This window comes from Grus americana, chromosome 3, assembly GCF_028858705.1.
Source record: "Grus americana isolate bGruAme1 chromosome 3, bGruAme1.mat, whole genome shotgun sequence".
NCBI lineage: Eukaryota > Metazoa > Chordata > Aves > Gruiformes > Gruidae > Grus > Grus americana.
This window is the reverse complement of record NC_072854.1, coordinates 87,926,960-87,949,732: the sequence shown is the minus strand read 5'-3', so window position 1 is coordinate 87,949,732 and position 22,773 is coordinate 87,926,960. Positions and strand designations below refer to the sequence as shown.

The following is a 22,773-nucleotide window of genomic DNA, read 5'->3' as shown; positions in this document are numbered from 1 at the left end:
TGGATGTCATCTCTTTTTCTTTGTTTATGTGCAGTTTTTTGATGACATAAATCTACAGTGCTCTAGAGGAACAGAGCACCCTGATTTTTTTTTTTTTATTTTAAAAGGGCTTTCATTGCAGTTCACTCCTGCATCTCTTGTAGTGCTTTAAACACTTTGGCAGGTTGATATGAGGAAGATTCTATGATCTTTCTCCAGTTTCACTTTTGAACCTCTACTGTGTTTTATCCTCGTTTAAAAATTATTTATAGCTACAGTCTTAGCAGTGGCAAAGACAGTACCTTGTACTGTGTGCTGCTTTGGAAAAACAGCAGTTGGCTATATCTGTTTCTCTCGTGGCTACTTTGTTCTGTCTCAATGTTTTAATGTTAAAATGTAGGACCTTTAACTATTTGGCAATTCTTTGTGATGGTCATCTTTCCTGAATAAGATGTGATGAGTGTCAGTTTTTACCTCAGATGGTTGAAATGTTTTTTCAGCCTTTAAAAATGGGTCTACTAGAAATTCCAATTGACACTCTTTAAAAAAAAAAAAAAGCAGACAAAGCAATTAAATAATGTTATTCTGTTTGTGACCTGGGAAAGCTGTGGTACAATTAATGTAAGACTTTTAACTCTCTACAGACTATGCTACCGATAATACATTCAAAGGCTTATAAGAGGTTTCAGGCACCAGTCTCTGGATTTGAGATACTTTACTCCCCTGCTGTTTCTGCTTTCCTATGATGTGTGTTATGGAAGATTGAAGCAGGAACCAATCTTAGAAGGTAGTTGAAGAGAGAACTAAACAGCTGGACCTTCTGGGGAGAAAAGACAGGTTATTCATCTAGCTTCCAGATGAGCCACTTACATGTGTAGCTTCGTATCAAGACCTGATAACCCCTACTGCAAAAGAAAAAAACCAACCCCAAAAAAACTCCCAAAAGATGCATTAGGATAGGATCTGTGCTCTACAGTGGACACTTTTAGTCTCAGAATACTTGTAGTCACAGATTGGTCAGTACTACATGGCTGTCTGAGTCAAGTTTCTTGTCTGCCTTCAGCGGCAGAAAATTTAAGAGTTGTTTCCATTTGCCAGGAGAAGTTTGAGTAAACAAGAAGGAATCTACTGTTGATCCTTGTTCATTGAATAGCGTTCACAGGAGCTTGAAAGGCTTACCTACTACAGAAGTTCTCTTATGTTCCAGGAATCAGGCTTGAGGCTAGGAAACAGTCCATCCTTGACTTTGTATCATGGTAAAGAGTCACAAATAGGGCTTCTGGAACATGTGCTACTGTTTTTATAAATGAATGTCAAACTTGTGTCTCCATTGCCTTCAAGGCTGGGTTAAGTCTGCTCAAATAATTAAACATAAAGATATGGTTAAGTTATAAAAAGAGACCTTTGAAAGCATATCATCTCAGCAGTTGCTAAATCTAATGCATCAAAGCATGGTCATTGAGCGCATCTTTATCTTTGTCCTACTTAATGCTTGCAGATGGACAGAGTATACAGTCTCTACTTTCGTATCAGAGTCTGACCAGTGCATTGCATTTGAAAAGCATCTTCATATTTGTCCTGGTTTCAGCTGAGATAGAGTTAATTTTCTTTCTAGTAGCCAGTATAGTGCTGTGTCTTGAATTCAGTATGAAAATAATGTTGATAACACACTGATGTTTTTAGTTATTGCTAGGTAGTTGTAGTGTCTACACCAAGTCAAGGACTTTTCAGCTTCCCACGCCCTGCCAGGTGCAGCAGAAGCTGGGAGAGCACAGCCAGGACAGCTGGCCCAGACTGGCCAAAGGGGTATTCCCTACCACAGAACGTCATGCGCTGGATATAGCTGGGGAAGCTAGCCGGGAGGTGGGATTGCTGCTTGGAAACAGACTGGGCATTGGATTGTTTTGGGTTTTTTCCTTTCACATGTGGTGAGCAATTGCATTTGTGTATCACTTGTATTATTGTTATTATTATTGCTATTATTATTCTCTTTCTTTGTTATCCTATTGAACTGTCTTAATCTCAACCCACGAGTTTTGTTCCATTTTCCTCCCAATCCCCCTTCTGGGGGGTGGTGAGCGAGCAGCCGCGTGGTGCTCAGTTACTACCTGGGGCTAAACCATGACAGTCCTTTTTGGCGCCCAATGCGGGGCACAAAGGGTTGAGATAATGACAGATCTGACCAGAGCGTGTTAAAACAAAGTTGTTATGAGCATTTATTATGTTAGTTTAATTGTGATTGGTCACAGTTTTTATTTGTTCAGAGTTGTTCTCAGAGTTGTATTATGTAACACCTTCCTTACTGTATATACTGTTTATCAGTGTTTGTGTTGTTTGTCACCTCTGGGCACTGGGTTAAGGTTATAGCTCTGCTGTTTGGTGTACTACTGGCTTATGGTATGATAAAATCACTGATAGTTGGACCAGTTTTGTATTTGTGTTCAGCAGCAGCTGAATCTATATTCAGTGGCGGCCGAGTGACAGCGATGGCTTCATCTCCGTACTTCGGGAGACATCTGTCAGACGCTATTAATAATTACACTTTTTACTTTTTCTCCTCAGAGAGACAATATATGGGGGAGACATTCTCCTTCACCTTCCCCTTCTTCTCTAGGCTAATAACAGCAGCTCTTGAGAATGCTGAATATCCTTGGGATGTTCAGACCAGCATGTTTCTGTTGTTAAGTTTCCTGATTGTGGTTCAGGTCTTGTTTAGGGTTAAAAAACTAAGAATACCACCTGGCAATCAAACTCTGGCAACAGGCACCACAGCTGAACCAGAGAACCAACCCATACCGGTATCAATTGCCCCTATACATAAGGAGAAATGGACACAAAATTCTCATCCTTTAGTAAAGGGTGGTGAAACAGGGCCATCACAAGAACAGGAGGAACAGACAGAACCAAAGGTAATCACCCAATCCCTATCCCTGCGTAAGCTGTGAGATATGCAAAAAGATTTCAGCTGTTGATTAGACAAGCAGCTTGTCACCTGGCTGCTCTGATGGTGGGGTAGCAGGGCCAGTAGCCTGGAACTAGAGGCTAGGGAAGCCAAGCAGCTGGGATCCCTGACCAGGGAAGGGGTCATTGACAAGGTGATTGGAAAAGGGACACAAGCCCTCAGCCTTTGGAGGCACCTCTTGTCACGTGCGAGGGAAAGGTATCCCTTCAAAGAAGATGTTATCTGTCACCCAGGCAAGTGGACCACCATGGAGAGAAGTATCTAGTACCTGAAGGAATTAGCCATATGGGAGGTGGTTTATTATGACCTGGACAATGTGCAGTTACCCACAGATCCAGTGTACCCAACCCATGTGGCAGAGGTTTGTACAGAGCGCACCACCAGCATATGTCAAATCATTGACAGTACTGGCCTAGAAAGACGAAGAGGCACCAACAGCAAATGAAGCGGTTGGACAACTCTGGCAATATAAAGAAAATCTCTGTTCTTCCCTACAGACCTGTGTCTCAGCTGTGGAAAGACTGTCCTAAAAATCCAAAAACCTGTTTTGAGAAACTGTCCTGGGAGGTCCAGCAACTCAAAGAGAATATGTCCAATTCCCTGCTTGTATGGACCAGTATCTCAGCTGTTAGGATTAAGCATTCCTTTGCTCAACAGAGGATATAGAGGGTACACACTACGAGGCACCCTGTGGCTTTACCTGTGTGACCACAGAGAGGACATGACGAAGTGGGATGGAAATCCTACCTCCACCCTAGAGGCACAGGTACATGAATTGCAAGGAAAAACAATTACAAAAGGGAGTTCTTCAGGAGAAGTGCTGCTCCAGTGGGCAGTTCCCCAGACAGAGTAGGAGGGCTGATTATCTGATCTTATAGAAGGAGCTTCTGATTTGTATTTACCCTTGTAAGGGTAAGTAAGTAACAAGGATGAGATTCGAACCAACTTGCGCCACACCAACTCATTCGTTGGTAACGAATGCGATGACCAGGATTAGAGAGGTCCTGTCTCCAGCCAAGTGGAGGAAAGGGACAACTGGGATTACTTAACTGTGTGGATTTCATGGCCTGGCACGTCAGACCCTCAGGAGCATAACGCTGTAGTAGACACCGGTGCACAGTGTACCCTGATGCCATCAAGCCAAGAAGGGGCAGAATCCATCTGTATTTCTGGAGTGACAGGGGGATCCCAACAGCTGACTGTACTGGAAAATGAAGTGAGTCTAACTGGGAATGACTGGGAAAAGCACCCCATTGTGACTGGCTCAGAGGCTCTGTGCATCCTTGGCATAGACTACCTCAGGAAAAGGGTACCAGTGAGCTTTTGGAGTAGCTGCCTTCGAGATGGAGGAAATTAAACAGCTGTCTACTCTGCCTGGTCTCTCAGAGGAGCCTTCTGTTGTGGGATTGCTCAGGGTTGAAAAACAACAGGTGCTAATCGCTACCACAACAGTGCACTGATGGCAATACCGCACCAGTTGAGACTCCCTAATTCCCATTCCAAGCTGATTCATCAATTGAAGGGTCATGGAGTGATCAGCAGAACCTGCTCACCCTTTAGCAGTCCCCTATGGCCAGTGTGGAAGTCCAATGGAGAGTGGAGGCTGACAGTAGACTATCGTGTCCTGAATGAAGTCATGCCGCTGCTGAGTGCTGCCGTGCTGGACATGCTAGAGCTTCATTATGAACTGGAGTCAAAGGCAACCGAGTGGTATGCCACAATTGATATTGCTAATGTGTTTTGCTCAATCCCTTTGGCAGCAGAGTGCGGGCCACAGTTTGCTTTCACTTGAAGGGGCGTCCAGTACACCTGGAATTGACTGCCTCATGGGTGGAAACACGGCCCCACCATTTGCCATGGACTGATCCAGACTGCACTTGATGGAACAAGGTGAGGCTCCAGAACACCTGCAACACATTGGTGATATCATCATATGGGACACCACAGCAGAAGAACTTTTTGAGAAAGGGAAGAAAATAATCCAAATCCTTCTGAAAGCCAGTTTTGCCATAAAACAAAGGTCAAGGGACCTGCACAGGAGATCCAGTTTTTAGGAATAAAATGGCAAGATGGGTGTTGTCAGATCCCAATGGATGTGATCAACAAAATAGCATGTCTCCACTGACTAGCAAAAAGGAAGCACAAGCTTTCTTAGGCATTGTAGTTTTCTGGAGAATGCATATTCCGAATTGCAGTCTTAATTGTAAGCCCAATCTACCAAGTGACCTAGAAGAAGAATGATTTTAAACGGGGCCCTGAGCAATGACAAGCCTTTGAACAAATTAAACAGGAAATAGTTCATGCAGTAACCCTTGGGCTAATCCAGGCAGGATCGGATGTAAAAAATGAGCTTTATACTGCAGCCGGGGAGAGTGTCCCTACCTGGAGTCTCTGGCAGGAAGCACCAGGGGAAACTTGAGGTCAGCCCCTGGGGTTTTGGAGTTGGGGGTACAGAGGATTGCTGAGGCCCGCTACACTCTAAAAAACTAAACTAGAAAAGAGATATTGGCAGTATACGGAGGGGTTCGAGCCACTTTGGAAGTGATTGGTACTGAAGCACAGCTCCTCCTGGCACCCCGACTGCCTATGCTGGGCTCAGTGTTCAAAGGGAGGGTCCCCTCTACACATCATGCAACTGACGCTATGTGGAGTAAATGGGTGGCACTGATCACACAGCAGGCTCAAATAGGAAACCTCAGTTGTGCAGGAATTCTGGAAGGAATTGCAGACTGGCCAGAAAGCAAAAATTTCAGAATGTTGCCAGAGGAGGAAGTGACGCGTGGAGGCCCCATGGTATAATAAACTACCAGAAAATGAGAAGCCATATGCCCTGTTCACTGATGGGTCCTGTTGTATTGTAGGAAAACATCAAAGGTGGAAGGCGGCTGTTGTGGAGTCCTACAGGACAAATTGCAGAAGCTGCTGATGGAAAAAGTGAATCGAGCCAGTTTGCAGAGGTGAATGCCATCCAGCTGGCTTTAGACACTGCTGAAAGAGAAAAGTGGCCGGTGTTCTACCTCTGTAGTGACTTACGGCTGGTGACAAATGCCCTGTGGGAGTGGTTACAGCAGTGGAAGCAGAGCAACTGCCAGCACAGAGGCAAACCCATCTGGGCTGCCAAATTATGGCAAGACATTGCTGCCCAGCTAGAGAAGCTGGTTGTAAAAGTACATGATGTAGATGCCCATGTACCCAAGAGTTGGGCCACTGAGGAACGTCAGAACAACCAGCAGGTGGATCAGGCTATTAAGATTGAAGGGGCTTAGATAGATCTGGGCTGGCAACGTAAGGGTGAATTATTTATGTCTTGGTGGGCCCATGAGGCCTTAGGCCATCAAGGAAGGGATGCAATGTATAGATGGGCTCATGATCGAGGGGTAGACTATGGACACTATTGCACAGGTCATCCATGAATGTAAAACATGCACTGGGATCAAACAAGCCAAGCAGATAAAGCCTCTGGTGTGGAGGACGATGGCTAAAATAGAAATATGGGGAGGCCTGGCAGATTGGTTATATCACATTCCCACAAACCTGCCAAGGCAAGCGCTATGTACTTAAAATGGTGGAAGCAACTGCCAGATGGCTGGAAACATATCCCATGCCCCATGCCACTGCCCGGAACACTATCCTGGACCTTGAAAAGCAAGTCCTATGTCAACGTGGCACCCTGGAAAGAATTGATTCAGACAACGGGACTCATTTCTGGAACAACCTCACAGACACCAGGGCCAAGCAGCATGGTATTGAGTGGGTGTATTGCATCCCCCACCATGCACCAGCCTCTGGGAAAATCAAACGATACAATGGACTGTTACAGACTACACTGAGAGCAATGGGTGGTGGGACCTTCAAAGACTGGTATACACATTTAACAAAGGCTTCCTGGCTAGTCGACTCTAGGGCATCTACCAGTCAAGCTGGCCCTGCCCAATCAGACCTTCCACGTACTGTAGAAGGGGAAGAAGTCCCCGTAGTGCATAAAGAATATGTTGGGGAAGACAGTCTGGGTTACTCCTGCCTTGGGCAAAGGCAAACCTATCCATGGGATTGCTTTCGCTGAAGGACCTGGGTGCACTTGGTGGGTAATACGGAAGGATGGGGAAGTTCTATGTGTACCTCAAGGGGATCTGATTTTGGGTGAGAATAGCCAATGATTTAAATTGTATGATGTTAATTGCTACGTAACACTGCATGTCATCACTACGATTGCTGTATGCCATAACAACAATATTACAGTAAGAATCACCCAAAGTAATGAAGTGAACTTTGATGAAACCAGAACTGGCTTCAGTAACCGGCACCCAGCAACTTCGAGATCGACTTTTCAACCCACAGACCGTGAGCATGGACCGCACCAGATGCATCCAGAGCTCATAGCTGATGTAGCATGCAACCGTCCAACAGCACACGCCCTCCTGCCCTGACAGACTGTTATGACAGGTGGAGCCCCAAAGTCATGGACTAAATTAACTCAATGGACATTTTAGAGGGATACCCATAGACTAAGAGAATGATATCTATGTGTACATATCAAAAGACAGGAAAAGTGATGGTGATTAATTGGAATGTATTGGGAAGTATAGGACCTTGGCATGATGTAGGTGGTATGGAATAAGAGGTTGATACTGTCCCGGTTTCAGCTGAGATAGATTTGATTTTAGTAGCCAGTATAGTGCTGTGTTTTGAATTCAGTATGAAAATAAAGTTGATAACACACTGATGTTAGTTGTTGCCAGGTAGTTGTAGTGTCTACACCAAGTCAAGGACTTTTCAGCTTCCCACACCCTGCCAGGTGCAGCAGAAGCTGGGAGAGCACAGCCAGGACAGCTGGCCCAGACTGGCCAAAGGGATATTCCCTAACATCGTGCTCTGGATATAACTGGGGAAGCTAGCTGGGAGGTGGGATCACTGCTCGGAAACAGACTGGGCATCAGATTGGTTTTTTTGGGTGGGGTTTTTTTTCCCCTTTCACATGTGGTGAGCAATTGCATTTGTGCATCATTTGTATTATTCTTATTGTTGTTGCTATTGTTATTATTCTCTTTCTTTGTTATCCTATTAAACTGTATTTATCTCAACCTACTAATGGTTTGTTGGGTTGGGGTTTTTTTCCCTATTCTCCTCCCAATCCCCTTGTGGGGGGGTGGAGGGATGAGCGAGTGACTGTGTGGTACTTAGTTATGGGCTGGGGTTAAACCATGATAATATTTTACTGGTCCATAAAGCCATTACTTAACATCTTCCATACAGTGCAATTCCTTAACTTAGAATTGCTTATCCCTGTGTGGAAAATTTAAAATACACAGATTTATTTCAGAAGCATTTTTCTTCTTAGTAGTAAAAGACTTTTTCTTAATGATTACTTTTTTTCTAGACAGACTTGATGTTTATTTGTAGTATTTCCTAAAACCATTAAGAGAAAGCTTGTCTCTTCTCAGGTTAGGTGAATAAGATGTATCCCATGAGATCATATGAGAATGTGTTGTTTCGTGCCAGTTCATCTTAGAGCTTTGAAAGTTTAGGAAACTTGGATAGAATATGGTGGGATCAATTTTTGGGTTGTTTTTTGTTTGGTGATGGAGCAAAGAGCTTTGCATACATATGTGTTGCATTATTTCAGATATCTCTCTGTAGATGTATATTTAGGCTTGTAAAGAAACCTTGATGTTGCAAGTAATTCTGCAAAATATGTTTAGACCTGAATAATGTTAGGGAAATACTAAATTCTGAAAATGAGCAAAGCCTTTACAGCCAAACTTACCCGTTGCAACCTGACACTTAGTTCTCTTGCAAATCACACAGCTCATGGGAAATAAACAGTGTAATATGCGTATTTTCTTAGATATATACATTCTTTCATATTTAGGTATAATGTCTGTTTTTATCTCAAAATGACCTTTTCTCTCGTCTTTTATTTTTTTCCCCAGGGTTTGGAATACTGTGACGAAAGGTACAGTTTAGATCTCACGGGTGGAGTCTTTCCCTTGAGAGGGCAGACCAGCAATACTAAATTACTGAGCTGTCAGACTGTAGAAAAATTTCGCAACCACGTTGACAGAGAGGAAAGCGTTAATGAAGGTTTGTTCTGACATCCGTGTTTGGTTGTTCTAAAAGAAATGGGCTTGGAATCTAAGCAATGAGTGCTGTTCTGTACCCACAGTCTGAAAGTCTTAAATACCTGTATAGACTAGCTTGTTGGGCTTATTTAAAAAGAAAAATTGGGTGCTTAAGATACGTGGGGGGACTTTAAGGGAAAAAATAGCTCTTATTTTATGCTTGCTGACGTGCTATAGCAATGAATGGTGGGGTCATCTGTATAACGCTTGTCAGTCCTTTTATTCCTCCAACTGTCGTCTTTGAATGATAAGATCATTCTCTCCATTGCCTAGGAATGGTACCTGGTTGTTTTTTTTCCTGTTCAAACCTATGTCTGCCTCTGCATCCAGCTGGTGGCCGGTCACCAGTGGCGTTCCCCAAGGCACGGTACTGGGGGCAGTTCTGTTTAATATCTTTATCAAAGGTCTGGACGAGGGGATTGAGTACACTGTCAGTAGGTTTGTAGGTATTTAAAAGACGTGTAGACATGGTGCTTAGGGACATGGTTTTGTGGTGGACTTGGCAGTGTTAGGTTTGCGGTTGGACCTGATGATCTTAGGGGTCTTTTCCAACCGAAATGATTCTATGATCTGCCTGTCCATTGTTTCCTCTCTAAATCTAATAGGTTCCTACACCTACGAGTTCTTAAAGCAATAGCTTGTCTCTATGCAGAGTTGAAACACTCATGGTGTCTTTCATTGTCTTGCAATAGTTAGACAGACATCTCTGGGTTTACAGATCGAGTTATGCTCTGACCATACGTTTGAGCCTGCTGCAGTGATAAGTTTCTTAGCCTTTTGGATTGACTGCGGAATTCGCCATCCCTCTCTTCTTACTGCCCCTAACCGACGTCTGATGTTACAAAGAGGACGCTTGCAGGATCTCTCTGGGCTATTTCTCTTACCTTTGACTTAGTCCTGAAGCGGCAGCTTCCATCTCTTTTGTGATGCCATCCTCTGTCAACAGTGTGTTGAAATCCAATAAAAACGCCTTTGGATTGGGAGCACTGGAATATAACTTTGTGAATGCTTTATGTTAAAATCTGGTTTCCAATTGCCTGCTCTGTGTGTGCGATTTATTTCTTGAATGTGATCATTGCGTTCTTTCCTTCTGACTATGCGGGAAAGGAGCTATTCCTAAAACTTGTCATTGAGTCAAATCTGGAAATTAATAATACCAGCTGAGTGATACATGTGTATACGATACCTGTTTGTATGCTTTCTGAAAGTAGCAGTGTGCGTGTGTGTTCCTAGCATATTTTTGTTGCTAAACTCTTCGTCTAGCTAAATGTCTTGATCAACTCTTACTGTACGGAAAAGTCGCTTAGCTAATAATTGTGTATTTGATTTGGCTTAGAACTGACACAATGTGAACAAGAAAAAGGGGCAGTCTGACTCAGGTCTATCACAGAGAGTTTGCTATTCCATGATTTTTTTTAGTTGTGCTTAGTAAGTGGTGTGTTTGATGAGTGATATAGCAGCATTAAGCCAAAATAGAAAGGTGTGTTTTAAAAATATCAGATATATCCTATTTTCTACCACTAAGGAACAACGTCATGTCTTTTTTTACAGTAATATCGCCTGACACCAGTGTATCCATCTTCAGTTGGCAAGTGAATACCTACGGTCAGGGAAAACCATCTACTTATTTGTGTGTATTTGACATTAATCGCTGGTATCACGCTCAAATGCCAGATTCGCTAAGGTAGTTTTTTGTTGTTTTCAGTATGCCTAAAACAATTCCTTTGAATGTTGGCGTTTAGCTTATGGACTGGTTTTCTTTAAGGCCGGAAGAATTTCTTCATGATTGCCCCTATTTTGCAATGTGGTCACTGGATACTGTGATAAACATGACTTCTCCAAACCTCATTTTGGATATTGTGGTACATGAGCGGAGTCTAAGTCGGGGAGCTCCTCCTTCTTATCCACCACCTGAGCAGTTTTTCCATCCAAGCACCTATAATTTTGGTAGGTATTTCGCTGCTTTTAATAGTGATAAGCTTAAACTGAGGTCAGATGCCATTTATTGGTTCTCCTGTTCATTGTCACTCCAAAACCAAACCACCCAACCCCCCACAAACCCAACTCTGGTTAGGTCGTACTAAGAAGGTGTTGAATATTGTGAAACATAACTGAGAGTCTGCTGAGTGTTGGGTTTTGGTGCTTTTGTAATGTAGCCTGTGAAGTGGTGATGGTTATAAAATGAAATGGCTGTGATCTGAAGCTCAAAGCACAGCAACCGGATAGCACTAGAGATAACATTTCTACACGCAGTGATTGTTTTTTAAAAAAAAAGTGTGTAAGTGATCTGAAGAAGAAAATGGGTACTCAGTTCCCTCTTTCCAGGTACTGCTATTTAAAAAATGTAAGCTGGTCAGAACATAAGTGTGAGAGTATGGAAGGTTGTCACACGTTCATTGTTCCTGCAGATGGTACGTGCTTGCTGAACTCCGGAGTTGTCCATATGACTTGCACCGGCTTCCAGAAGGAGGTGATCTTTTACTGTATCTTCTTTATTGAGAGTGTCGAGAGATGTAGCTTTCCTAAGTTTTCTATTGCACCGCTTTCCGCGTCAGAGACCCTTTTATGCTCCCCTTGCCCATCCGCAGGCACAATTGCAATGGTATCCTGCCAGTTTTAGGCAAATGGTAATGTTTTTGTTTGACTCTTGGGACTGTAAAACTACCATTGTCTCCTCTTGAAGCACGATGAGGGATTGTTGCTCTAGGAGCAAGAACAGAAGCCTTGTGGAAGTCGGGGAGGGAGAGCTGTTACTTCTTTATTACCCATCAGTCGAACTGCCTGCATAGTCCTGAGTTAGGGTTTTGATCCCTGATGAACTTGAAGGAGGGTTGACAGACTGGAGAAAATGCAAAATTATGTAAGTGTTTGAGAGGAAATGAAATGCTGTCTTAATCTGTAGTTTTTGACTGATGTTTCAGACCCTGAAGTTTTTAAAGAAATCCGGTCCTTCGATAAGTGAAGCCATTCATGATAGCTACAGGAGGTGTCTTGTAGCTGGCTTGCTGTCTCCAAGACTAGCTGATGTCCAGCCATCCAGTTTGAGTCAGGTGAGTGCATAGCAGGGAGTCCTGGGGGGAAGTGCATCCATCTTGTCTGACAGGGCTGTCGAAGCTACAAGACGTGATGATCTGATTGTCCTAATATTTGCAAGTTGCATTGAAAGGCAGGTGTTGACTTTAGTTAGCAGAAGTAATAGTCTTCTTAGATCCAAACTACTGAGTTTGACTGGGAGCAGCCCAAATAGATCTGTCGTTAGAGACCCATCTGTTAATTCTGTGCAACAGATACGCCCAAGGAGGTGTGCAATCAGTGCTGGTTGTGTGCAACATGAAGCATCTTTCCCTCAGAACAATCTGCATCCCCATCAGTTTCTCAGAGCATTAGGTTTGGTGCAGTAGCTGACGATGGGGGCATCAGACTTTGGATGTGAGCTGTTGCAAGCATCAGCTTGCTGCACTGTATGTGATCGTTTGCTTCCAAGGAAGTGGGCTGTGGGAAACACTTCCTGTTGTCAGCTCTACCTGATGATTTCATCACCGCTTCCCTTCATTTTCCCTTCATTGGTAGGCTTTTCTGCATCCTGTCAGAGCACACCTTCCCCTCTGTAGCCTTCCCTTGTGCTACGGTAGCCCAATTTACTTCTCTTAGACTGCCCTGCAACACCTTAATCACCTTTATCTCATGACACCCACCACAGTGACTTCACCCCCCTCTGTCATAGGTTTTCTACAAAAGGATTGCTACTACATTACAATACCGTATTTGAATGGCCTAAAATTTAAACCTATTAGCATTTAAATGTTTTACTTCTATCATTTTAGAAAATTATAACTTTAATGTTTTCAGTGTCAGAACTGCTTCACGTCTTCTTAGTTGAGAAGAATGTGTGAGCTTAGCTTCACTGTTTCCATGCAAATATTGCATGGTTGTGTTTGTTCTGTCTCCTTTGCGCATTCCTGATGGCAAACTTACACGCATAAAATGCCTCATGGGTATTAGCAGAGGATGTTACTGAAAATAGTGAATTGGAAATCAGTACCTTAAGACTGTATTGCAGAGGCATGCACATAAAGTTAGCATTAGCCTTCAGTAAGTTGAAATGTCAGAGGAAAAGTTAATGTGTTCCTCAGACCACCAAGCAGTCCAGCCTGTGGCCAGAATTATGAAAAAGAAAGGGGAATTAGTTGCATGTGTACTAATTGACTTTACGATGTCTGAATGAATATGCAGTTAGAAACCAACATTTACTGTTGGTGGTTCAGATATTCAAAGTATGTAAGATTCTCATTCTGTCTTGCCTGTGGTGTTTAGGAGGAGCAGTTGGAAGCAGTATTGTCAGCTGCTGTCCAGACAGGTTCTTTAGAACTGCTGACTGGATGCATTAAACATTGGGCATCTGAAGGTAATACTTCTTATGTTGGTTTTATGTTATATATTTTGTTTAGTTTGAAGGTGTTGATTCACTATTCTGTTTTCTTTTTTTTTAAAGAGCAGCCAAGTTCTGCTGCTAATTTACGGTTTGTTCTTGAGTGGACGTGGAACAAAGTGATCTATACAAAAGATGAGTTTGACCAAATGTGTGAGTACTAGCATAGTCATTCTGCAACCATAAAATCATTCCTTCTAATTGAGCTTATTCAGTAATCTGCTGGTATATGATATTGCACGTGGTTCTTTAAGGGCACTTTGAAACTCTGGAATTGCTCTGTAGGCTAATGATTTACTGTTTGTTCTTGAACAGGTGTTCCGCTCTTTGACGGCTCTTGCAACTTCATTGACCCACAGACTTTACAGTCTCTTCAGCACTGCCAGTTGCTTTTGAGCAACCTTAGCAGAGTCTTAAACTGTTTTCTAACAGAAGCACAAGAGCTTACTGAAAAAGGTTTGTAATGGTATTGCTAAATATTTGGTATGTTTTATTAAGATTTGGAATGATGCTTGGGATGTAATTGTGGAAACATGAGCTTTTGTTGGTTTTGATGATTGGAAGACAGATTTAGCTGGGAGAAGGGGCTTAAATGGGAGAAGTTGTGACTGCCACTTAATATGCATTGAGTTCAGGGAAATAGTTTGTTGTGAGGTTCGTGCAAGTGGGCAGCAGAGGAGGCGACATTCAGCAAGAAGCTATGTAGGCAACGGGGTTGAAATGACAGCAACTGAATGTGATAATGCTGAAAATGATTCTGTGTAGTTCTTGGCTAACAATTTATAATTGCATGCAAATATTGTATGGCAAATTGCTAAAAAAGATCAAGGAAGCATAAAGGAGTAACTTGTAAAGTATGTTACTGGAGTGTCTCTAGCTTTTTCTATTCCAAACCGTTCTTGGCATATTGAGGAAAACAAAAAGACTATGCCTGTGCTAGTATGCCTTTACCTGGCCTTTGCTATAGCAAAAATCTCTGCTGCGTGAAAAGCGGATGTCTTACGAGTGTATTTTTGTTTTAACCTTTAGTGAATCTGGTTCTTTGTAGGGGCTGCTTTTTGTTTTGGTGGCGATTGTGTGTCTTTTCTTCAAGTAAGAGAGTGATAACGCAGTGAAAAATGCAAAGAGAAAAATTCCTACCCTGTAATTTGTATACTTTCTGTTTAGTATGATGAAGGGAGTTTTGTAAAAACGGAAGGAGTTGCGTAACAAAAATCCTCTTATGCCTTTTTTTCAGGCTTTGCAAACTTGACAAATAAGCGGATGGTAGCTAGCCTCATTTCTTTGTATGCCCAAGTGGTCATCTGGTTCTGTCGATCCAGTCTCCTTCCGGAGGGTTTAGGTAAGCATAAACTGTAATACATTTGCAACAAGGAGACCATCCAGTAAGCGATTCCTATGAAGGCATCCCTAGCCGTGCTTTTGCAGAAGTTTTGTCAATAACAAGTGGTGTTGGTGCAGTGGCAGCATGTGCTGAAGTTCTCTTGGGGAAATCTGAGATTTTACTGTTGTTTGTTGGTTTGGTTTTTTTTTTTTTTTTTTTTCAAATACACAGTGTAGCATAATGCACCTAGTTTCTTTCCTGGATGTTTTTCTAGAAATAGCAATATTCGTCTGACCTCAAGGAGTTGCTTACGTCCACAGCTTGAAATACTTGGGATTTTAAAAAAATAGCTATTAAGCGACAAATAGTGGAATGCTGTTTTTTACAGTAAAAGCATTACCTGCATGTTTTGAACTTTTTATGTATTGCTTGAGGAAAAAATACACTTTGGAAATACTTCTTTATTTGGATGGATTATAAATTCTATTGTCAGCTCACATGACACGTTCAAAAACCCATTCCCTCTGAGAATTGGGGGGTTTTTTTGTAGTGAACTTCAGCTTACCCTACATGTTCTGAACGCTGCATCACCTGTAAACTCAAAATGGCACTTGAGGCAAGAGGGAATTGGGTCTTGTGCCATACGTGTCTTTTAGCAAGGGCAGAAATGGGTTTGGCTTCTTTCAGAGTTGGAGGCTTCTTGGTGCTTAGCTTGTACGACCGTGTGTGTCTTCAGTCAAAAATTTTAGTTTCAGAAAGTGATATTACTTCTTTAACTTGCTTTTACTTTATTGCCTGTAGATGATGATATGCATTTGTCTCGACCTTTCTACAATTATCCTCTGATTCAGAGCTACTATACTGGTCATCGACAGAAACTTGAGCGTTTATCAAGGTAGGCCTTACAGGGAAACTCTGGAAGACTTCCCCTGCCAATGTAGCTGCAGAAGTGAATGGCTGTTACATCAGGAGTTGTATTTGCTATGCTGAATGCGTTTGCCAGCAATACTCTTCACTTCAGTGATGCATGTGTTCTGTTGAACACAGAGGTTGCTTTCCTGTGTTAAAATGTTTCAGTATACCTCTGCTTAGTACCATTTGTTGGTACCATCATTTTTTGGGAGCAAACTTCATTCAGATTGGCTAATCTGTATAATTTGTTACTACTGAAAAAGATCACCTAGATTAGTCTAGGATCTGTCCTCTCCAGTTCAGCAAAGCACAGTGTCCACAAAACAATTGCTTTGGACACAGAGGAAAGCATGTTTTTTAAAAAAATCATCTCCCGTATTGACCAGTAATAGCTGGGAATCATTGTAGTGGCCTAAATCTCCTTTGTGCATTTGTGTCATTTGTGTACGTTGAGGACATTTGTGCCATTTACAAAGAGAGTCGGAGTTACGTGGAGTTGGCACACCCAGCACTCTGCTGGCTGTTGGACAGAAGTCACTTCCTAATGTAAGCTCTCTTTCCTGGACTGGCTCGCTAGCCTATGGGTGATATGCCTTGGATTAGACGACAATAGGTTTTTCTTTGGAAATTGTACCAAAACGTCCATTGTGTTGTCTCACCGCTGTGTATTGGGACACTCCAGTCTGCGGCATTAGGTTTGCGTTAAAGAATATTCTTGGTATTTTGATCCTGCTACATGTCCTCAGTATGAGAGCGGTTGTTTTTGGCACTTAAAAAACGTTGTTTACGTTTGCTTTGTATTACAAGTAATACAAGAAAAAGGAAAACCTGAAAACTAAAATGTCATTGCAACTTTTCTCTTAAGAAGAGAGCTTTTAGGATTTCTATTTTGAAGTCGTTTCATGATTGAGTGTGAACTAATCTACATCTTCCATCTGACTCAGAAATTTCTTTGATGTGCATTTCAAGTGATAAGCATGCCTTTGTGTGGTACTTCCTTTGACTTGTGGGAGCTTTTTTTTTTGGTTGTTTTTGACTGGAGGAAATCTGTTACACTGAGAGGCTGGAATTAGCGTTTTACTCTGTGCAAATCCTTGCTACCTTTCGTTCCAGAGGAAAATGGGATTCTGACTGCTTGCTGATTGACGGAATGGTTTCCCAGTTAGGAGACCAAGTTGAGAAGTTGTGGCGGAGAGACAAAGGAGGGACTGGGAAATATCCCCCTGCTAGTTTACATGTGAGTGTCACGTTCACTGCAAACAACAACAAAACCTCAACAAAGCTCCACCCAAAAGCCAATGATTTAGGAAAGGCAAGAGTTTTAAGAAACCTCTTAATCACTTTTTCCTTTCAGGCACTGCTGGATCTCTATTTGCTAGAAAGCGTTGAAGAAAGCGACAAACATGCAATTGTATCCTTTCTAGTTATTTTTATTACACCTTCAGTATATGCACATAAATGTTCTTAAATGTTTGTCACCTACGTGTTTAAGAACATTTTTTAATTTTGTTGCTTCAAACGCGGTGGAAGTGAAAACATTTGGTTTACAATTAAATTGTAGACAGAAGCATTGTTTTAGTTCTTCGCACTCTGGCTTTTTAATGATTTCTTTTTAATGTTTTGTTGCAAAGTCTTTTCTGATGTGAGGAAACAGGTTTGCTAAGAAACGTTAAAGATAAAAAGCGCCCTTAGTTTTTCCTCAAAATTTAAACCCGGTTATTAATTTTTGTTAAGCACCCGTATCTGTAGGCAACGGCTGCTTCCTAGAATGATGCGCTACGACGTGCTGCTTCAGAGCAAAAGGGATTTCTAACAGTGGTTTACCGGTACCTGTTTTTTGCTGAAATCATCGATTTTCCAGCCCAACTAACAGTGCTTACTTTTGTTCTGTTACAAGTGAATAATAAACAGAGAGAAGGGAAAAGCCATTGGGCAGAAACTTGATTTTTAAGCTGCTGAAGTATACAGAATTGCTTTTGTTGTTTGTTGCCTAACTCGAGAGGGGAGCCCGGAGAGCAGGGGCTTTAAAAGCTGTTGTACCCCAGAGCTGTCTTATTAGAAGATGCCCCTAAGAAGGGATGTCAGAAAGAGAAAATGACACTACAGTGAGCGATCCACGTTGGTTTTAAATCCAGTCGTAATCATTCAGAGCTAAGTTGTATTGGAAGGACACCATAATTTGCATTGTTTTGTATACTCTGGAAATGGGGGGGGGGGGGAAACCAGTGGTAGAATTTGTTTGCTTTCATAATTAAGCATTGGATGTTCAGATGTTCTGAATGTCCAGCTGGTAGCTCCACCGACTAAAGCGGGAGCCTGAGTTTAACACGGAAGTATTGGCATATCTAAAGTTAACCGCTTGGAATGCCTTGCAGAAACCAGAGAGTATTTCTTTCTGGTTATTTATTCAGAATGCAATTTTGTGCTTAGGACCTGACTATTATCTTCAGGTGCTAAGAGCTTAAAATGGCAAGACTAACGCATCAGCAAATTCTGCTTCCTACCATTTTTATATTCGCCTTTCCTGATGTTTTTCTAAATGTAATGTGATGACTGTTTGGTCTTGCAAATTTATTAGCCTTAATTCGATACTTGATATCAGACAATTTACTTGCTGCTAGACATCATGCACTCCTTTCCGAATAAAGCAGAAACTGCAATCGACTCCTTCCCAACTGCCTTTGCTATCCCTTGGGGTCTGGTTAAGCTTATTCAAGCTTTTTGGCTGCTAGATCACAACGATTATGAAGTAAGTGTGTCACAGTTTAGTTTGACATACACTGCAGTACAAAGCTATAATCTAGAAAATGATTTCTAAAATTGGTGCTTAACTAACAACAGGTGATAAAACACTAGGAGCATTTTTGTAGTACCGCTACGACATGTTCAGCAGTAAATGATGATTTGAAATTTTGTTTTACCTACTTTGACAGGAAATTGATTGAAACAAAGATGAAATCAACTTTAATAATGCTTGATATTTGAATTTTCAGCCGAGCAGTCGGGCACTTTCTCAAAAAAAGCAGTGGTTTAGGTACTTTAAATGTTACAACTGTGACCACAGCAGCAAGATTTGGGACGGAAGACTGCAAAAGGGACTTTTCAGCCTAATTCCTGTTGTTTCCAATGCTGAAGGTTGTTCTTTGTATAATCTGTTTGTCTGGGAGAATAACTTAGCATTTAGTAATGTATTTACAAAAAGTGGTGTTTGTATACAGAGATTTGGTTAACCTAGAAAAGTGTGAATTACTCCTTTGAAAACAGGCACTTTGTTCTGTATGGCTGATTTGTTAATTCTGCAAACACTTAAGAATTTTGGTTTACATGTCCCGTATCAAGTATTTCATTAGTTAGTCAGACAAGTTTCTTTCACACGCATTCACCCTTAGTTAAGAAACTGTTGAATTTTTTTTTTTTTTTTTTTGCATGCACGTTTGTGTGCGTGTGTATATATATCTATCTTAATAAGCGTGATCTCTAACTTCTACAGAACTCGCTGGCCCTGCTCCTTCACCCAGCTACGATCAAAACTGTGTCATGGCAACATACGAGAATTATTCAGTCCCTCATGTGCCAAGGGGAGCATAGGCAAGCCCTCCGGTACATCCAGATGATGAAGCCGCCAATGTCAAGCAGTACTGAAGTGCGACTTTTCCTCACTGTGTTGTTGTCCAATAGGTAATGAAATATATCCCACCATTTTGGCCTTCAAATATTGTAAATGTGGAGAACAAATAATACAAATCAATACAAATACAAATTTCCTTTGGACTTTGAATACAATAATTTTGGGCCATCTTTTTGGTTATAGTACTAATAGTCCTTTACATCTCAACAAAAAAAAAATTAATTGCAGGTGCCTGGTGGAGGCCTGGGGTCTGCTGCAGCAGCATACCACTAAGTTAAACGTCGAAGAGCTGTTAAAACACATGTATGAAATCTGTCAGGAGATGGGACTAATGGAAGACTTACTGAAGCTACCTTTCACCACCACTGAACAAGTAGGTCTGGACAAGAGACAAAAATCTTAATTGTCTCTTTGCAAAGAGAAGAGGCAGAATCATAACAGATTTTTGACATGTGTTATTTCTCATAGGAGTGTTTGGAGAAGTTTTTACAGACCAACGCTGGTGTTCAGAGTCATGAACTTCTTCTAGTCCACCGTCTGCAGCGTGCCAACTATATCCCAGCACTACAGTTGAATCAGTCAATGAAGGTTAATCTTATGGTAAGCATAAAAGTTGTGTCAAGTGTGCAAGTTTCTGTTAGGTGTTACTAGCCAGTTTTGATAGTACTCAAACATCCAGCTTTGGTTTTTTACCCCTTTCTTTGAAATACTAGGAATAAGATGTAATGTACTATATATATGTACATATACAATAATATACAATATCTTGCACGCAACTTCATTTTCCTAGCTGAGAGTAGTCTGGATGCCAGTCCACAGGTAAAATTTGCCTGGTGGTTTGTTTATTGGCTTTTTTTTTTATTTCCTCAAAGTATAGTGTGAGCTCTACAGTTCCACAGCTTCCATTGTACCATCTTTATGACAGAAATTCTTATCTATCTCCTATTTCTTAAAATAGCCAGCTTAAATTTTGTCTTCTCTGAGCTTCTGTTACGGATCTGTCATGCGTTTGCTGTTGTCCTGAACCATAGTTTTCCAGTGAATGAAACTTATAAGGTGGTTTTGGAAGTTGTAGGTCCTGCATTTGAAAACTTTCATCCAGCCGGAAGGTGTGTGTAGGTAGCTTTTTCTTACTCGTCGTAACATCCACATCATTTTGTAGTTTGCAGTTGCCCTGTACATTCCGTCATCTAGGTCTTCGGTGTTTCAGGAAAAACAAGGGAAAGCCTGCGATTTTGTAGGCCATTTGAAAATTGCAGGTGATAACAAGTAGATGAGAAGGGTTTTACCTTAAAGCTGCAGGTTCTGTTGTTATTCTAGTCTTCCTTCCGCTTGGCTAAAAATACCACGTGAAATTGGTGTGTGCTGATGGGTAGAACTTGCTGCTGTTCTGTGCAGTGGATGATGCATTTTACTGTACCTGTAGAGGGAACGTATTCACTACTTAGAAACAGCACAGCTAGTGCTGTGCAGTGAACTTCTTGTAATCAGTTAACTTTTTTTGCTTTATGCTTTTCATTCATCAGAATGATCGTGATCCTCGCTTGAGGGAAAGAGCAGTTGCCAGAAATTCAATATTAGATCAATATGGCAAGATCCTTCCTAGAGTTCAAAGGAAGCTGGCTGCAGAGAGAGCCAAGCCTTACCATTTGCCTTCATCCATCTTAAGAGAAGGTAATTTTTAGGGGATGAATGAAATGGACAGCTAACCATCACTTGGGTTACACAAGACCGATATTTGTTCCTTCTTGCTTTACAGTCTCAAGACCAAAGCCATTATCAACAGTAACAAAGCAAGCTAATGCAGGAAATGTGCATACAAGAGCAACTTTCATCAGTAATGTATTGTCCAAAATTGGAGAAGTCTGGGTAGGAGATGAGCAGAAAACCAGTTTCTCACAACGTGATAGGTAAGCAGCCTTTCGACAAAGTTTGGCCTCGAGCTACATGTTTGGGGAGAGAAAGAGAGAGAGAGAGGAATTGGGTTGAATTAAGTTAGTGTTTTGGAGGGAAGGTGCACCTGAATAAAGCTTTGTTCGGCTTATTTGCACACACAAGATGTAACAGTTAAGAACAAATTCATCATGAGCAATATTTGGACGGAGAGTTTTTGTCCTCTGATAATCCTATTTCTACAAACACATATCTTTACATTACGGTGAATGTGTTTACAGAATTTAAGATAGCTGAAACTAAAACTATGATTGCCGTCAAGCTATTGGTGTACAGATTTTGAAAGACTTGATTGTGTGATCAAATAGCAATCTTGTACCACTTCCTGCCCAGTTTCTGCCTCGTTTCTGCCTGTTTTACATAAAAACAGGCAGAATTATAAAGAGCAGGAGAGAGGCTAGTAGTTGTCAGATGTTATGGTCAAATAAACTTGAATTCTGGTATGTTTGGACTTCGGGGCGATGAAACTCAGTTCCATTTTTCCTTTTAATTCTAGTCCTAGAGCTGCAGAATCACCAGTCATAACATGTCCTCTCCCTGATGCAGAATTGCCTGATGCATTTGTTGGGACACCAGTTTCAAAATTTTCACGAAAATGTTCCAGGTATAGTAGATCTACAGAATGAATATTTCAAAAAGCTGTTGCTTCTCACATATATGTGTATATATATAAGTATGGGTGTGCATATGTATATGTGTGTATAAACTGTGTTTGTCAAGTGTTCTGTTTGCATTTAGTTTTGTATCTGTTACCAAAAAGGTCAACTTAGGGACACAACAAAGTGGAGGATTTGAAGTGGTCCCAGCATTGAAATGTAGATGAGTTTTCTTCTGACATGAGAATTAGAGCACTTGTGCAACTTAAAATTGGATTACTCTTGCCTCAGAGGCAGTGATTTAGGAAATGAAGTAGGAAATGTAAAGAAATAATTAAAAAGAGAAGAAAATGCCTGTAACTTGTTCATGGGCCTGATACATCACCCCAACATTGAGGGTTCACCCCTATCTCTTGTTCATTGAATGTTTTTATTACGTATCACCTCAGATTTCTTGAATGCAGCGTGATTTATTTTTTTCATTGATGTATGTATTTTCTTATTTTAAATTGTGTGTCTTAACAGATTGCTGGATTTGGTGGTTCGTCCTGTTCCTTCGTGTTCTGGAGCGCAGGGTGGTGGCTGGCAGTCACCATGCAGAGCTTCCTCTTCATTCATGGCATCCAGCCCATTGAAATCAAATATGCATGGTTCTATCTCACAAAATAATTTTTCCAGAGCATCAGAACTGAACTTACTAGAGACTCCTCTTGTGGTTAAGGTTTGTATTTTAAAAAAGCCAGTAACAACCAACCAGCCCAAAAGCCTGTAAACTCTGTTTAAGATGAAACCACCAAAGTATTTAACACAAACACTCTTGGATTCAAACTGTGGCATATTTGCAGTATGTGTGTGGTTATTGTATATACGG

The 22,773-nt window shown here is 41.5% G+C and overlaps 1 protein-coding gene across 2 annotated transcripts in view; it reads left to right on the top strand.

The window, feature by feature from the left end:
- The window catches only part of LOC129205411 (protein ELYS-like), a 53,225-nt gene that overhangs the window by 16,874 nt on the left and 13,578 nt on the right, over positions 1–22,773 (top strand). For both annotated transcript variants that reach the window (XM_054822912.1, XM_054822913.1), the window contains exons 8-27: positions 8,872–9,022; positions 10,612–10,744; positions 10,826–11,007; positions 11,469–11,530; positions 11,982–12,110; positions 13,375–13,465; positions 13,553–13,642; positions 13,805–13,945; positions 14,727–14,831; positions 15,615–15,708; positions 16,839–16,962; positions 17,080–17,136; positions 18,328–18,474; positions 19,216–19,403; positions 19,582–19,726; positions 19,822–19,953; positions 20,880–21,027; positions 21,113–21,263; positions 21,803–21,910; positions 22,428–22,623. In XM_054822912.1, the coding sequence (XP_054678887.1) occupies positions 8,872–9,022; positions 10,612–10,744; positions 10,826–11,007; positions 11,469–11,530; positions 11,982–12,110; positions 13,375–13,465; positions 13,553–13,642; positions 13,805–13,945; positions 14,727–14,831; positions 15,615–15,708; positions 16,839–16,962; positions 17,080–17,136; positions 18,328–18,474; positions 19,216–19,403; positions 19,582–19,726; positions 19,822–19,953; positions 20,880–21,027; positions 21,113–21,263; positions 21,803–21,910; positions 22,428–22,623 (2,574 nt within the window). The remainder of the gene's footprint in view (positions 1–8,871; positions 9,023–10,611; positions 10,745–10,825; positions 11,008–11,468; positions 11,531–11,981; positions 12,111–13,374; positions 13,466–13,552; positions 13,643–13,804; positions 13,946–14,726; positions 14,832–15,614; positions 15,709–16,838; positions 16,963–17,079; positions 17,137–18,327; positions 18,475–19,215; positions 19,404–19,581; positions 19,727–19,821; positions 19,954–20,879; positions 21,028–21,112; positions 21,264–21,802; positions 21,911–22,427; positions 22,624–22,773) is intronic.